Below are 14,075 nucleotides of genomic sequence, written 5' to 3'. Positions count from 1 at the left end.
AATTGTGTTGGGGAAATTGATGGGATTGAAGGCCGATAAATCCCCAGGGCCTGATGGACTGCATCCCAGAGTACTTAAGGAGGTGGCCTTGGAAATAGCGGATGCATTGACAGTCATTTTCCAACATTCCATTGACTCTGGATCAGTTCCTATCGAGTGGAGGGTAGCCAATGTAACCCCACTTTTTAAAAAAGGAGGGAGAGAGAAAGCAGGGAATTATAGACCGGTCAGCCTGACCTCAGTAGTGGGTAAAATGATGGAATCAATTATTAAGGATGTCATAGCAGCGCATTTGGAAAATGGTGACATGATAGGTCCAAGTCAGCATGGATTTGTGAAAGGGAGATCATGCTTGACAAATCTTCTGGAATTTTTTGAGGATGTTTCCAATAAAGTGGACAAAGGAGTACCAGTTGATGTGGTATATTTGGACTTTCAGAAGGCTTTCGACAAGGTCCCACACAGGAGATTAATGTGCAAAGTTAAAGCACATGGGATTGGGGGTAGTGTGCTGACGTGGATTGAGAACTGGTTGTCAGACAGGAAGCAAAGAGTAGGAGTAAATGGGTACTTTTCGGAATGGCAGGCAGTGACTAGTGGGGTACCGCAGGGTTCTGTGCTGGGGCCCCAGCTGTTTACATTGTACATTAATGATTTAGACGAGGGGATTAAATGTAGTATCTCCAAATTTGCGGATGACACCAAGTTGGGTGGCAGTGTGAGCTGCGAGGAGGATGCTATGAGGCTACAGAGTGACTTGGATAGGTTAGGTGAGTGGGCAAATGCGTGGCAGATGAAGTATAATGTGGATAAATGTGAGGTTATCCACTTTGGTAGTCAAAACAGAGAGACAGACTATTATCTGAATGGTGACAGATTAGGAAAAGGGAAGGTGCAACGAGACCTGGGTGTCATGGTACATCAGTCATTGAAGGTTGGCATGCAGGTACAGCAGGCGGTTAAGAAAGCAAATGGCATGTTGGCCTTCATAGCGAGGGGATTTGAGTACAGGGGCAGGGAGGTGTTGCTACAGTTGTACAGGGCCTTGGTGAGGCCACACCTGGAGTATTGTGTACAGTTTTGGTCTCCTAACTTGAGGAAGGACATACTTGCTATTGAGGGAGTGCAGCGAAGATTCACCAGACTGATTCCCGGGATGGTGGGACTGACCTATCAAGAAAGACTGGATCAACTGGGCTTGTATTCACTGGAGTTCAGAAGAGTGAGAGGGGACCTCATAGAAACGTTTAAAATTCTGACGGGTTTGGACAGGTTGGATGCAGGAAGAATGTTCCCAATGTTGGGGAAGTCCAGAACCAGGGGTCACAGTCTAAGGATAAGGGGTAAGCCATTTAGGACCGAGATAAGGAGAAACTTCTTCACCCAGAGAGTGGTGAACCTGTGGAATTCTCTACCACAGGAAGTAGTTGAGGCCAATTCACTAAATATATTCAAAAGGGAGTTAGATGAAGTCCTTACTACTCGGGGGATCAAGGGGTATGGCGTGAAAGCAGGAAGTGGGTACTGAAGTTTCATGTTCAGCCATGAACTCGTTGAATGGCGGTGCAGGCTAGAAGGGCTGAATGGCCTGCTCCTGCACCTATTTTCTATGTTTCTATGTTTCTATGGCCACTCAGGCTGAGGGGTCTGACAGAGGTCTTTAAAATTATAAAAAGGGTTTGATAGGGTAGACTTAGAGAAGATAGGGGCTATACTAACACTAGCGACACAGGTTAACAAGGCCATGAAAAAAAAGGGTTTATTTCTTGAGGGATAAAATTTAAAAGTAGTGAAGTTATGCTAACTTGCATCAAACCTTGGTCAGGCCATACTTAGAGTATTGTGTGCAATTCTGGTCACCATATTATAAAAAGGATATAGCGGCACTGGAGAGGGTGCAGAGAAGATTTACAAGGATGATACCAGAAATGCAAGGTATATCCATCAGGAAAGGATGAGCAGGCTGGGTCTCTTTTCGCTTGAACAAAGGCGGCTGAGGGGTGACCTAATTGAGGTCTTTAAAATTATGAAAGGTTTTTATATACAGAGAAAGTGTTTGCACTTGTGGGGAAGAGCAAAACTAGAGGCCATCAATACAAGATAGTTACCAAGAAATCAAATAGGGAATTCAGAAGAAATGTCTTTTCCCAGAGTGGTGAGAATGTAGAACTCACTACCGTATAGTATAGTATATATGCATTTAAGGGGAGGCGAGATAAGCATATAAGAGAGAAGGGAATAGAAGGGTATGTTGATAGATGAAGTAGAGTGGGAGGAGGCTTGTGTGGAGCACAAACCCCAAGGTGTGTGGGTGTGTGGAGCACAAACCCTTGTGTGGAGCATAAACACTGCCTAAGAAACCCCAATATGGACCAGTTGGGGCCGAATGGCCTGTTTCTGTGCTGTACATTCTATGTTCTATGTAACTGTGCATGTTACTCTCAACATGGCTGCCACAGAACTACTTGCAGCCTGCTCACTTCGAGTGATATTTCTGTGCAGCCAAATAACCACGCAGTAGACAGTGTATTCATGTTCACCATAAACATAGTGCTACATGCAATGTCCGACAGGAATGAACCATGCTGGATTGGACAGCCTATAAACTGAAGCCTAAAAACAGTGTTTCGTTATTGATGTCAAACAGGATTGAACCAGGCTAAAAAGGTGCAGTGTAACACTATACCTGTACTGTGCTAACTAGTATTATTTTTCCGACACTACATCCCAAGATACAGTGTGATACAGGTCAGACATTTCCGCTTAAAACAAGCTGCTCTGTCCCCACATTTCAGCTACAACTCTAGTAACACGTCAAATTTATTTTGTATTTCCCCTCCCACCACCCCATTTCCTCTCAGGCACTGACTCACAATGGAGTACCGTCCCACAGGTGCAGACACCCCACCGATAGCACCCACCCCCAATAAAGTGGCAATTCTTCACCCACTGTCTGTATTCACAAGATAAATTGATTGTCGGGCAGGGGCAACACAGCCAAGGCCAGCGATGCCCTCCCCCAACATCCACACACGGCAGCTTCCAGTTGTAGCCCCCCCCCGCCACCACCGAGATGAGCTAACTCAACGCAGACTTCAAATGAAACCTTGAACTTTCTAGGTCGTCCGGTTCAATATCACAAAGGGATGCCTTATTTCCCAACTGCGCTGGGGGGGTGGGGGGAGAAAGAGAGCAGCAGTTTAATTAGTTATACCGCTGCCAGAACCTTCATGGTTAGATTGTGATGCTCGTGACTGCAAAATATGGGAGGAACTGGATAATCATTAACCCGGGGCAGTGACGGGCAGCTTCAGCTCTGACTGGACTGTGTCAGGGTCAGTACCTGCTCCAACCACTCCACCACCCCCGAACCCGGCCTCCACTGTTTAAATAAAGACAAGCATTCTACAAAAACAGACAGAAATAAACACAAGGTGGTTAATCATAACCCCCTGTAACTGAGACTGTCTGGCACAGTCTATTGCAATACTTGTGCCATGCCTCCCCCCTCCACCCCACCCCTCACCCCACTCACCTCTGAGTTCAGACACAGCCCGGAGTGGTGGGATTAAAAGTCTCCCCTCTCCACTGGGTTGCAAGGGCCCTATGTTTGGGGCAGTCTTCATCCAGTCCATCGAGGCACAAAACTGCCCTAATTTTGGATTAAATTGCCAATCAGATTCAGAGAGTACCAGAAGGCTACTGTGGTAACTGGAAATGTCACAGCGAGCAGCAGAGCCACTGGAGCTGTAACGATAATGGGATACTGCACCCAAAGTGTACAATACCTGCTCTAGGCCTTCTGGACTCTGCAGCAACATTCCCCTTTAAGCCGCTTGGCCATCGGCTTTTAAATAGAAGAAGCCGTACATGTGCGGAGTCCCACACCCAAAAATAAAGGGAACATTGCTCGGCACCCAACGAGTACTATACCTGTTGTAAGCCTATGGATGCTGGCTAACAAACGGTTAACAAAAAGTTCCAACCAGCTCGAACGTCCTTCACCTTGAGCTCAAAATTAAGCAAAAAAAAAGTAGAGTATATATTCTTGTAATTGGAAAGCGCGGGGCGTCGAGAGTGCTACAGGGTGGGGCACACGGGCTTGCACCCACAGTGAGATCCGGTATCACTGTGGCCAAGCACTTCGCCAGTGGGAGGCCAAACACAAGCAAGACTCGCGGGCGCCACCTGGTGGCACAAGAGGGCACCAACGGGTGGATCATCCCGACAGTCACAGGCTCGATCACAATGAGACCGAGATTGGGGCTAGAGAAACAAAAGATACTAAACCCAAAAGAAAGATCCCAGGACACTCAATTCCAAAAACCCTCATTCTAGTGTCAGCCGTGGCTCAGTGGTTAGCACTCGTGCCTCTGAGCCAGAAGGCTGTGGGTTCAAGTCCCACTCCAGAGACTTGAGCACAAAAAATTATATAGGCTGACGCTCCAGTGCAGTGCTAAGGGAGTGCTGCACTGTCGGAGGTGCCGTCTTAACTGAGGCCCGTCTGCTCTCTCAAGTGAACGTAAAAGATCCCACGGTCACAATTTCGAAGAGCAGGGGAGTTATCCCCGGTGTCCTGGGGCCAATATTTATCCCTCAGTCAACATAACAAAAAGATTATCTGGTCATTATCACATTGCTGTGTGTGGGAGCTTGCTGTGCGCAAATTGGCTGCCGAGTTTCCTACATTACAACAGTGGCTACACTCCAAAAGTACTTCATTGGCTGTAAAGCGCTTTGAGACGTCCAGTGGTCGTAAAAGGTGCTATATAAATCCAAGTCTTTCTTGTTCTAAAGCCACATGTATTTTCCCAGGTCCATGACTAAGGGAGCACCAAAACCGGATGCGGATTCACACCTGGGTGACGATGATGCTGGAGCCAGGTCTGGCACAGCTGCAGCGCCAGAGAGGCGTTGGATTTCTGATGGTCTCCCGCCAATCCCAAACTCGGCATCCCCCCCTCGGACTGGAAATCTTCCAAATCCGGACAGAGCTTCAGGGAACACTGGGGAAGGAAGCACAAGGAAGGAGCTCATTATTAAGCCTGGCTGCTATAATTCATATCTCTGAAAATCCATTCCCATAATCGGGACCCTCGCCACAACAGCAGATCCCCGTGGGCGGAGGTGAAAGTTGCTGCCCGGAAACATGGGAAGTATCACAGCGTCCGAGAAACGGCTCACTATGGAGGCACCGCTGGTGAGTTCAGGTTGTAATCGAGGCACAGAGACCAGTAGAACCATTATGACTGGCCTCAGCTAGTGAGTCAGAGAGAAGAATGGCATCAGCAACCTTGATTAGGGAAAGGGGAGGGTGAAGGGAGGGAGAGAGAATTCCCATTTTCCCCAGGGGTGGACGGGAGAGAGGATTCCCAATTCTCCTGGGGGAGGAGAGAGAGAGAGGATTCCCAATTCTCCTGGGGGAGGAGAGAGAGAGAGAGGATTCTCAATTCTCCTGGACTCTGTGACTGTTGTGGGGGAATGTGCGCAACAGAGCGCCAGACAAGTGCAGGATCAGACAAGGCAGCGATGCCCCCGCCATGGTTAAGTAGCCGGCCCAGACTCGCTGCCCGTGCCCACCGTATATCAAATGATAAAGCAGAATGGAGCACTGCCAGTCCCCTAGCAAGAGGCGGCGAAGTGGCTCCTTTATTTAAAATCTGCACAGGGATAAATCTTTGATGCATCCTGAGGGATATGTACCCTCCTCACTGCAGGTCGTGACACTCACAGGTCCCGGCGGAGGGAGGTTTCATCCGAAGGGAATGCTCGGGCCCCACTGAAAATGGGCCACTCCCGTAGTACCACTCACCCCGATTTCTTTTGCTCTCTCCACAAGGACGGCCATCGGTCCATTGGGCTGTGAAACTGTGAACGCAGGAACACCTGGCTAGAAAACAGAAGGAAAACTCATCAGTTTACCGGACAATCGGAGGCCGGCGTTACAGAGCGAAGGCAAGGGAGGGTGGGTGGGGGCGTGGAAGGAGAGAGAAGGATGGGAGAGATAGAAAAGAACAAATGTGCATGAATTTAGCACATTATTCTGAGGACATCCCAAAATGCTTCATGTCCAATGAATTGCTTCCTTTTGAAGTGAAGACAGATACAACAACTTGTGTTTATATAGCGTCTTTAATGTAATGAAACGTCCCAAGGTGCTTCACAGGAGTATTATGAGACAAAAAAATTTGACACCGAGCCACATAAGGAGAAATTAGCGCAGGTGACCAAAAGCTTGGTCAAAGAGGTATGTTTCAAGGAGCGTCTTGAAGGAGGGGAGAGAGGTCAAGAGGCGGACAGGTGAGGCAGGAAATTCCAGAGCTTGGGGCCGAAGCAATAGAAGGTACGGCCACCAATGGTTGAGCAATTACAATCAGAGATGCTCGAGAGGGCAGAATTAGAGAAACACAGACATCTCGGGGGGTGGAGGAGATTACAGAGAGAGGGAGAGTGCGAGACCATGCAGGGATTTGAAAATAAGGATGAGAATTTTGAAATCGAGGTGTTGCTTAGCTGGAAGCCAATGTAGGTCAGCGAGCACAGGGGTGGTGGGTGAGCGGGACTTGGTGCAAGTCAAGACACGGGCAGCCTGGTTTATGTAGGGTAGAATGTGGGAGGCCAGCAGGAGTCAAAAAAAGCCAAATTTCCCATAACCCAAATACCCCTAATTTAAAAATGGAGATTTTAAGCTCACATTGCTCAATACGAGGAGATATTTTCAGCTTCTGTCGGGTGCCCACCCTAGAGCTCACAGCTGGGCGGTTGAACAGCAGATTCTCTCTCAGGCAGTACTGGAGGATTAGCGTGTCAGGCAGCTGCAAGACTCACCACCCATGTACTCCGAGCTCAGGCCAGGCAGCAGTCTCCACTTACCTTGAAGATTCCTCCTTTCTGCCACGCAATTTTCTCCATGGTGTCTCCTAGGATACTGACGTGATCGATCCCCAGTGATGAAACACCACACACAACGGGACGCCTAAACAGGTCAAGCAAACAGGTAATCAGAATCTACTGCCTCGGGGTTCATCTAAATAAAGAGCAGGCAGTGCTAAACATAGTGAAATCAAGTATGTAGGTCTGTAATGGAGGGTCAGAGAGAGCAAGGGAGAGAGATGAACAGAGCGAGAGGGAGCGCGAGAGACGGGCAGAGGGAGCGAGAGAGAGAGAGAGAGAGAGAGAGAGAGAGAGAGAGAGGGGCAGAAGGAGAGAGAGAGAGAGAGAGAGAGAGAGAGAGAGGCAGAAGAGAGAGAGAGAGAGAGAGAGAGAGAGAGAGAGAGAGAGAAAGAGAGACGGGCAGAAGGAGAGAGAGAGAGAGAGAGAGAGAGAGAGAGAGACGGGCAGAAGGAGAGAGAGAGAGAGAGAGAGAGAGAGAGAGAGAGAGAGAGAGAGACGGGCAGAGAGGAGAGAGAGAGAGAGAGAGAGAGAGAGAGAGAGAGAGAGAGAGAGAGAGAGAGAGAGAGAGAGACAGAAGGAGAGAGAGAGAGAGAGAGAGAGAGAGAGAGAGAGAGAGAGAGGGGCAGAAGGAGAGAGAGAGAGAGGGGCAGAAGAGAGAGAGAGAGAGGGGCAGAAGGAGAGAGAGAGAGACGGGCAGAAGGAGAGAGAGAGAGACGGGCAGAAGGAGAGAGAGAGAGAGAGAGAGAGAGAGAGAGAGAGAGAGAGAGAGAGAGAGAGAGAGAGAGAGAGAGAGACGGACAGAGGGAGAGGGAGAGGGAGAGAGAGAGAGAGAGAGAGAGAGAGAGACGGACAGGGAGGGAGAGAGTGAGGTAGAGAGACAGACAGGTAAACAGACATCCCCAACCAAATTGAGATCTATTACCTGATTATGTTGGTACAATCGTAAGCTCCACCAATCCCGACCTCTATTATTGCCAGGTCAACCTGAGGGGAACATAAAAGCGTGAAACTCAGATTGATTAATATTTTGTCAATTTATAGAAAACTGTACCCATCAGCATTATCAAATAAAATATTAACAGCTCTGCTGATTTATGGATACTAGCCGCCGCCCTTGCGCCCACCGAAACACTGCTTCTTCACACCAGAGCAGGGCCAACCCACTGCCAGGCCCCAGTCAATGGAGCTCTAATCAGCAGTGCATCGAGGTGTCCGTCCATCTTGCAGGCCATTGACAGACAGTGTCTGACAATCCCGCAGGACTGGGCAACGGGTCACTCACTGGCGAGAGCAGTGTTCGCCCTCCGGACTAAAAACGAAGGTGCAGCGAACCGGGTTACCTTTTCGTGGAGGAAGATGTGGAAGGCGAGGATGGTGAGAAAGCGGAAGTAAGCGGGCATTGTCCCGGAGTTAGCGTCCTGGGTACGGCATCGAGACAAGAGAGAAAAACAAAGACGGATTAGGGGCGATTCTAGAATCATTTCACGCCCGGCCTATCACCTCCCCAAAGCGCTATATTGTAAAAGTCACACACTCCTGGGCACAAGCAGCTTCATCTCAGCACTGCCTCACAACTCTAATTAAATGCTCAAAGAGGGACAGTCTACACAAACTACAGTCTGCAGCTCAAATGGGTAATTCACAGGCCCAACTGCACGTCACACAAGGGACTGTGCGGGGAGTGTAGTGCACATCACACAAGGGACCGTGCGGGGAGTGTAGTGCACAACACACAAAGGGCCGTGCGGGGAGTGTAGTGCACATCACACAAGGGGCCGTGTGGGGAGTGTAGTGCACAACACACAAGGGACCGTGCGGGGAGTGTAGTGCACATCACACAAGGGGCCGTGCGGGGAGTGTAGTGCACAACACACAAAGGACCGTGCGGGGAGTGTAGTGCACATCACACAAGGGGCCGTGTGGGGAGTGTAGTGCACATCACACAAGGGACTGTGCGGGGAGTGTAGTGCACAACACACAAAGGGCCGTGTGGGGAGTGTAGTGCACATCACACAAGGGACTGTGCATAAACTGGAGGGAAGGTCACCACTGCCTTCCACAATTGATTCCCACAACTGGAACTGAAACACAATCAAATGTTGTTTCTGAAATGCCTTGGGATGTTTAACTAATTTAAAGGTGCCGTATAAATGCAAGTTGTACTGGGTCACTGCACCCACGAGGACAAAGCCCTTCTGCGCCACAGGAGGTTTTTGTCCTCCGAGCTCACCTTAGGACACCTGCGGTACAGTGTGACAGGTGTACCGCCCCAGTCGAACTCCCCACCTGCCACTACCCCATCTACCGGCTTAAGCATCCATTCCCTCCACCACCAGCGCACCGTGGCTGCAGAGTGCACCATCTACAGGATGCACTACAGTAAGTCTCCATGGCTTCTTCGGCAGCACCTCCCAAACCCACAATCTCCATCACCTAGAAGGGCGGCAGGCACACAGGAACACCTTCACTTCCAAGTCACACACCATCCTGACTTGGAAATATATCGGCTGTTCCTTCATCGTCACTGGGTCAAAATCCTGGAACTCCCTACCCAACCGCACTGTGGGAGCACCTTCACCACACAGACTGCAGCGGTTCAAGGCAACTCACTACCACCTTCTCGAGGGCAGTTAGAGATGGGTAATAAATGCCGGCCTTGCAGTGGCGCCCATATCCCGCGAATGTATAAAAAAGAGAGAAACCCAGAGTGTCTCTCTTCAGCTGCAACGTATAATCATCACAACACCCTAATACAGGCCAAGAGACATCCTTCAGCAATAGAGAAATTTTATGTAACAGAAATTATGCATTTGTGCAGATACCCTAAAGAATCAAAAAGCAAGTGGAAAAATACACAGACTGAAAACAGTGACAAAGCCCAGAAGGCACACACCCAGCTTACCTTAGTTTCAACCAATCGGTTGTACACCTGCCAAAAATACTTTGTAAAAAGGACTTTGCTGATTGGTTTGCCATTGATCCGGATTCTCTCCCTTACTTGCACCAGGTGTGGGGAGCTGTTTAAAAGAGAAGATGGTTAGGACACAGCAGCTGTAAACAGGCAGACAGAGCCAGCAAGCAAACAACAGATGAAAAGAGCACATGAGAGAGAGAGAGAGAGAGATAGCGAAAGCATGGCAGTGAACATGCATCACGGGAAGGATTGGAGTGAGTAACAGAAATAGGATGGGGGGGGGGCGAGGGAGCGAATGGGGGGGGTGGGTGGAGAGCGCGCGCGTGCGGTGGGGGGGGGGGAGGGGGAGAAGAGAGGGGGGGGAGGTGAGAAGATAGCGCGGGGGGGGAGGGGAGGAGAGAGCGCGGGGGGGGAGGGGAGAAGAGAGCGCGGGGGAGGGGGGAGGGGAGAAGGCGAAAGTTAGAGCGAGAGCAGAGCGAGAACGAGAACGGAGCGAGGAGAACGAGAAAAATTGAATGTGAAATTAAAGAGAGTGAGAGAAATAGAATGAGAGAGAAATAGAAGAGAGAATGAGATAGAAATAATAAGAAAAGGGAGAGAGAGAGAGAAAGAGAGAAAAAGAAAAGGAAAGAATGAAAACAAGAGGGGAATAGTAAGTGAATGAGTTTTTTTTCTAAACATAGATAGAAATCAATTACTGCCTCGTGACTCTCTCTCTAAATAGAACAGTATTAAGTACCAGTGACCCCTGACACAAAGCTTTGACAGTGCAATTCCACCATCCATGACAAAGTGGAAAGAATCCATTTTAGTAACCAACTAGAGCCACGAGTAACACAATCGTCTAGTTGTCCAGAAATAAGCTCTCACAACAAGCTTGGCAAACCAGAACTCTCCCCCCCCCTCCCCCCCCCCCCCCCCCCTTGACTGGGGACAATTTAGGGGAAGCTTCTGCCTTGCTTCATAATCAGTCCACAAGAGGATTAACTTCTCCGGTATTAGCCTCGAGCATCCCAGACACAGCTCAGGCCAGATGCAGAGTAATGCTGCTTCCACACTGACCCCCAGGAATGTGACTTATCAGTCATAGAAACACCATCAACCTTTACCCTTTGCTTCCTGCCTCCGAGCCAATTTTGGATCCAACTTGCCACTTTGCCCTGGATCCCAGGGGCTTTTACTTTCATGACCAGTCTGCCATGTGGGACCTTATCAAAAGCTTTGCTAAAATCCATATACACTACATCAAATGCACTATCCTCATCGCCCCTCGTGGTTACCTCCTCAAAAAATTCAATCAAGTTAGTCAGACACGACCTTCCCTTAACAAATGCACACTGACTGTCTTCCTAAATGAAAATTTATCCTGTCCCTCAGAATTTTCTCAAATAATTTTCCCACCACCGAGATTAGACTGACTGGCCTGTAATTATTCGGTCTATCCTTTTCTCTCTTTTTAAACAAAGGTACCACGTTAGCAGTCCTCCAGCATCACATCTGTAGCCAGAGAGGATTGAAAAATGATGGTCAGAGCCTCTGCTACTTCCTCTTTTACTTCTCATAACAGCCTGGGATACATTTCATCCAGGCCTGGGGATTTATCCACTTTCAAAGCTGCTAAACCCCTTAATACTTCCTCTCCCACTATATTTATTTCCTCTAATATTTCACACTCCTCCTCCCTAATTGCAATGTCTGCACCGTCCCTCTCTTGTGAAAACAGACGCAATGTATTCATTAAGAACCATACCCACGTCTTCCGCTTCCAACACAGATTACCTTTTCTAATAAGTCTGTGTACTTCAACTTTTTTGCTACAAGAGTTTAGTAGTCACTCTAAATGTTAGGTACTCTCAGCTGCTTCCTCCAGGAGAACACACATTATGGGCTGATACACGAAAGGTCCTTTTCAAAGACATTATTCCTAAGTAGCATTTCTCAATGTCCAGCTGCCTGGCTGTCAGTCGATACAATTTGGCCGGCTGAGGGATGTCTTCGAACCCTACTGCAAGCGCAGCTTTACCAGAGTGGGAAAACATCATTCTGAATCTGTGAGCAGCTGACCACCTAACGTAGTTACGAGCAATACATTTTTAACGGGTTTGGTTACGTTATATCGTCAAAGGAGTTTTTGATTGGTATTTAAGACAACAGGAGCAGGAGCAGGCCATTCAGCCCCTTGAGCCTGTCCTGCTATTCAATTAGATCATGACTGATCCATACCTCAACTCCATTTCCCCGCCTTTGTTCCATATCCCTTGTACACCCTTTCCCAACTCTAATGTATTTGATTCATGGGTTCTTTGCTTAAGAATTGATAGCATCACATTGCTATTAAGAACTAGTTGGTTTATTAACAAAGGTTTAACAATCACACTGCACATTACCAGTTCATCCACTTGGCTCACAACTGCATCTCTCATCGTGGATGACCTAGACCCAACTGGCTGGGGTTTTATTGAGTCTTGAGTATCACGTGACTGTCTAAGCCATTCTCCCAATGCAACAGCTCATAGATACATATACTACACCAACAAATATTATCTCTCTCAGTCTGGAAAATTTCAATTAACCCAGCATCTATGTCCAGATCACCTCCTCCCAGTTGGCCTCCAGTCTTTAGCCAACGACAACAGGCAGACCAAAGACTGTGATAGCACAAAAAGAAACACTAGTAGTAGCAGGACATTTGGAAAAGCAAAATTCGGTCAGGCAGAGCGAGCATGGATTTATGAAGGGGAAGTCATGTTTGACAAATTTGCTGGAATTCTTTGAGGATGTAACGAACAGGGTGGATAAAGGGGAACCAGTGGATGTGGTATATTTGGACTTCCAGAAGGCATTTGACAAGGTGCCACATAAAAGGTTATTGCACAAGATAAAAGTTCACGGGGTTGGGGTTAATATATTAGCATGGATAGAGGATTGGCTAACAAACAGAAAAGAGAGTCGGGATAAATGGTTCATTCTCGGGTTGGCAATCAGTAACTAGTGGGGTGCCGCAGGGATCAGTGCTGGGTCCCCAACTATTTACAATCTATATTAATGACTTGGAAGAAGGGACCGAGTGTAACATAGCCAAGTTTGCTGGCGATACAAAGATGGGAGGAAAAGCAATGTGTGAGGTGGACACACAAAATCTGCAAAAGGACATAGACAGGCTAAGTGTGTGAGCAAAAATTTGGCAGATGGAGCATAATGTTGGAAAGTGTGAGGTCATGCACTTTAGCAGAAAAAAAATCAAAGAGCACGTTATTATTTAAATGGAGAAAGATTGCAAAGTGCTGCAGTGCAGCGGGACCTGGGGGTACGTGCATGAAACACAAAAGGTTAGTATGCAGGTACAGCAAGTGATCAGGAAGGCCAATGGAATCTTGGCCTTTATTGCAAAGGGGATGGAGTATAAAAGCAGGGAAGTTTTGCTACACTTATACAGGATATTGGTGAGGCCACATCTGGAATACTGCGTGCAGTTTTGGTTTCCATATTTACGAAAGGATATATTTGCTTTGAAGGCATTTCAGAAAAGGTTCACTCGGTTGATTCCAGAGATGAGAGGGTTGACCTATGAGTAAAGGTTAAGTAGGTTGGACCTCTACTCATTGGAATTCAGAAGATTGACACGTGATCTTATCGAAACGTATAAGATTATGAGGGGGGAGCTTGACAAGGTGGATGCAGAGAGAATGTTTCCACTGATGGGGGAGACTAGAACTAGGGGGCATAATCTTAGGATAAGGGGCTGCCCATTTAAAACTGAGACAAGGAGAAATTTATTTTCTCAGAGGGTTGTAAATCTGTGGAATTCGCTGCCTCAGAGAGCTGTGGAGGCTGGGACATTGAATAAATTTAAGACAGAAATAGACAGTTTCTTAAACGATAAGGGAATAAGGGATTACGGGGAGCGGGCAGGGAAGTGGACTAGAGTCCATGATCGGATCAGCCATGATCGTATAAAATGGCAGAGCAGGCTCGAGGGGCCGTATGGCCTACTCCTGCTCCTATTTCTTATGTTCTTAAGGTTATGGGGACTATGTATTGAGTCAGTTCGACGTAGAGCACGAGAAGCATTTTTGTTGTCTTCAATATTCCAAGCAGGAATAATAACATTTTTAATTTCTACGTGAAAGGGTGCTATATAAATGCATGTTATCATAAATCTACTGTTTACTGTTCAATTACACCTTTACCGTTCAGTAAATCAGACAGTAGTTTGTAGTCTTAAGCCACAACCTGTTTATTCTCCCACTTTGTGCAGAAGTGACAT

At 47.8% G+C, this 14,075-nt stretch overlaps 1 protein-coding gene across 2 annotated transcripts in view; it reads right to left on the bottom strand.

Moving 5' to 3' along the window:
* fpgs (folylpolyglutamate synthase) overlaps positions 1-14,075 on the bottom strand; it is a 92,699-nt gene that overhangs the window by 32,473 nt on the left and 46,151 nt on the right. For both annotated transcript variants that reach the window (XM_070863811.1, XM_070863810.1), the window contains exons 5-10: positions 9,797-9,911; positions 8,235-8,312; positions 7,817-7,878; positions 6,874-6,976; positions 5,813-5,890; positions 4,859-5,006 (exon numbers count right to left, since the gene is read on the bottom strand). In XM_070863811.1, the coding sequence (XP_070719912.1) occupies positions 4,859-5,006; positions 5,813-5,890; positions 6,874-6,976; positions 7,817-7,878; positions 8,235-8,312; positions 9,797-9,911 (584 nt within the window). The remainder of the gene's footprint in view (positions 1-4,858; positions 5,007-5,812; positions 5,891-6,873; positions 6,977-7,816; positions 7,879-8,234; positions 8,313-9,796; positions 9,912-14,075) is intronic.

Source organism: Pristiophorus japonicus, chromosome 20 (genome assembly GCF_044704955.1).
Source record: "Pristiophorus japonicus isolate sPriJap1 chromosome 20, sPriJap1.hap1, whole genome shotgun sequence".
NCBI classification, from domain to species: Eukaryota; Metazoa; Chordata; class Chondrichthyes; family Pristiophoridae; genus Pristiophorus; species Pristiophorus japonicus.
The sequence above is the reverse complement of the archived record's forward strand: the minus strand, read 5'-3'. Positions and strand labels throughout refer to the sequence as shown.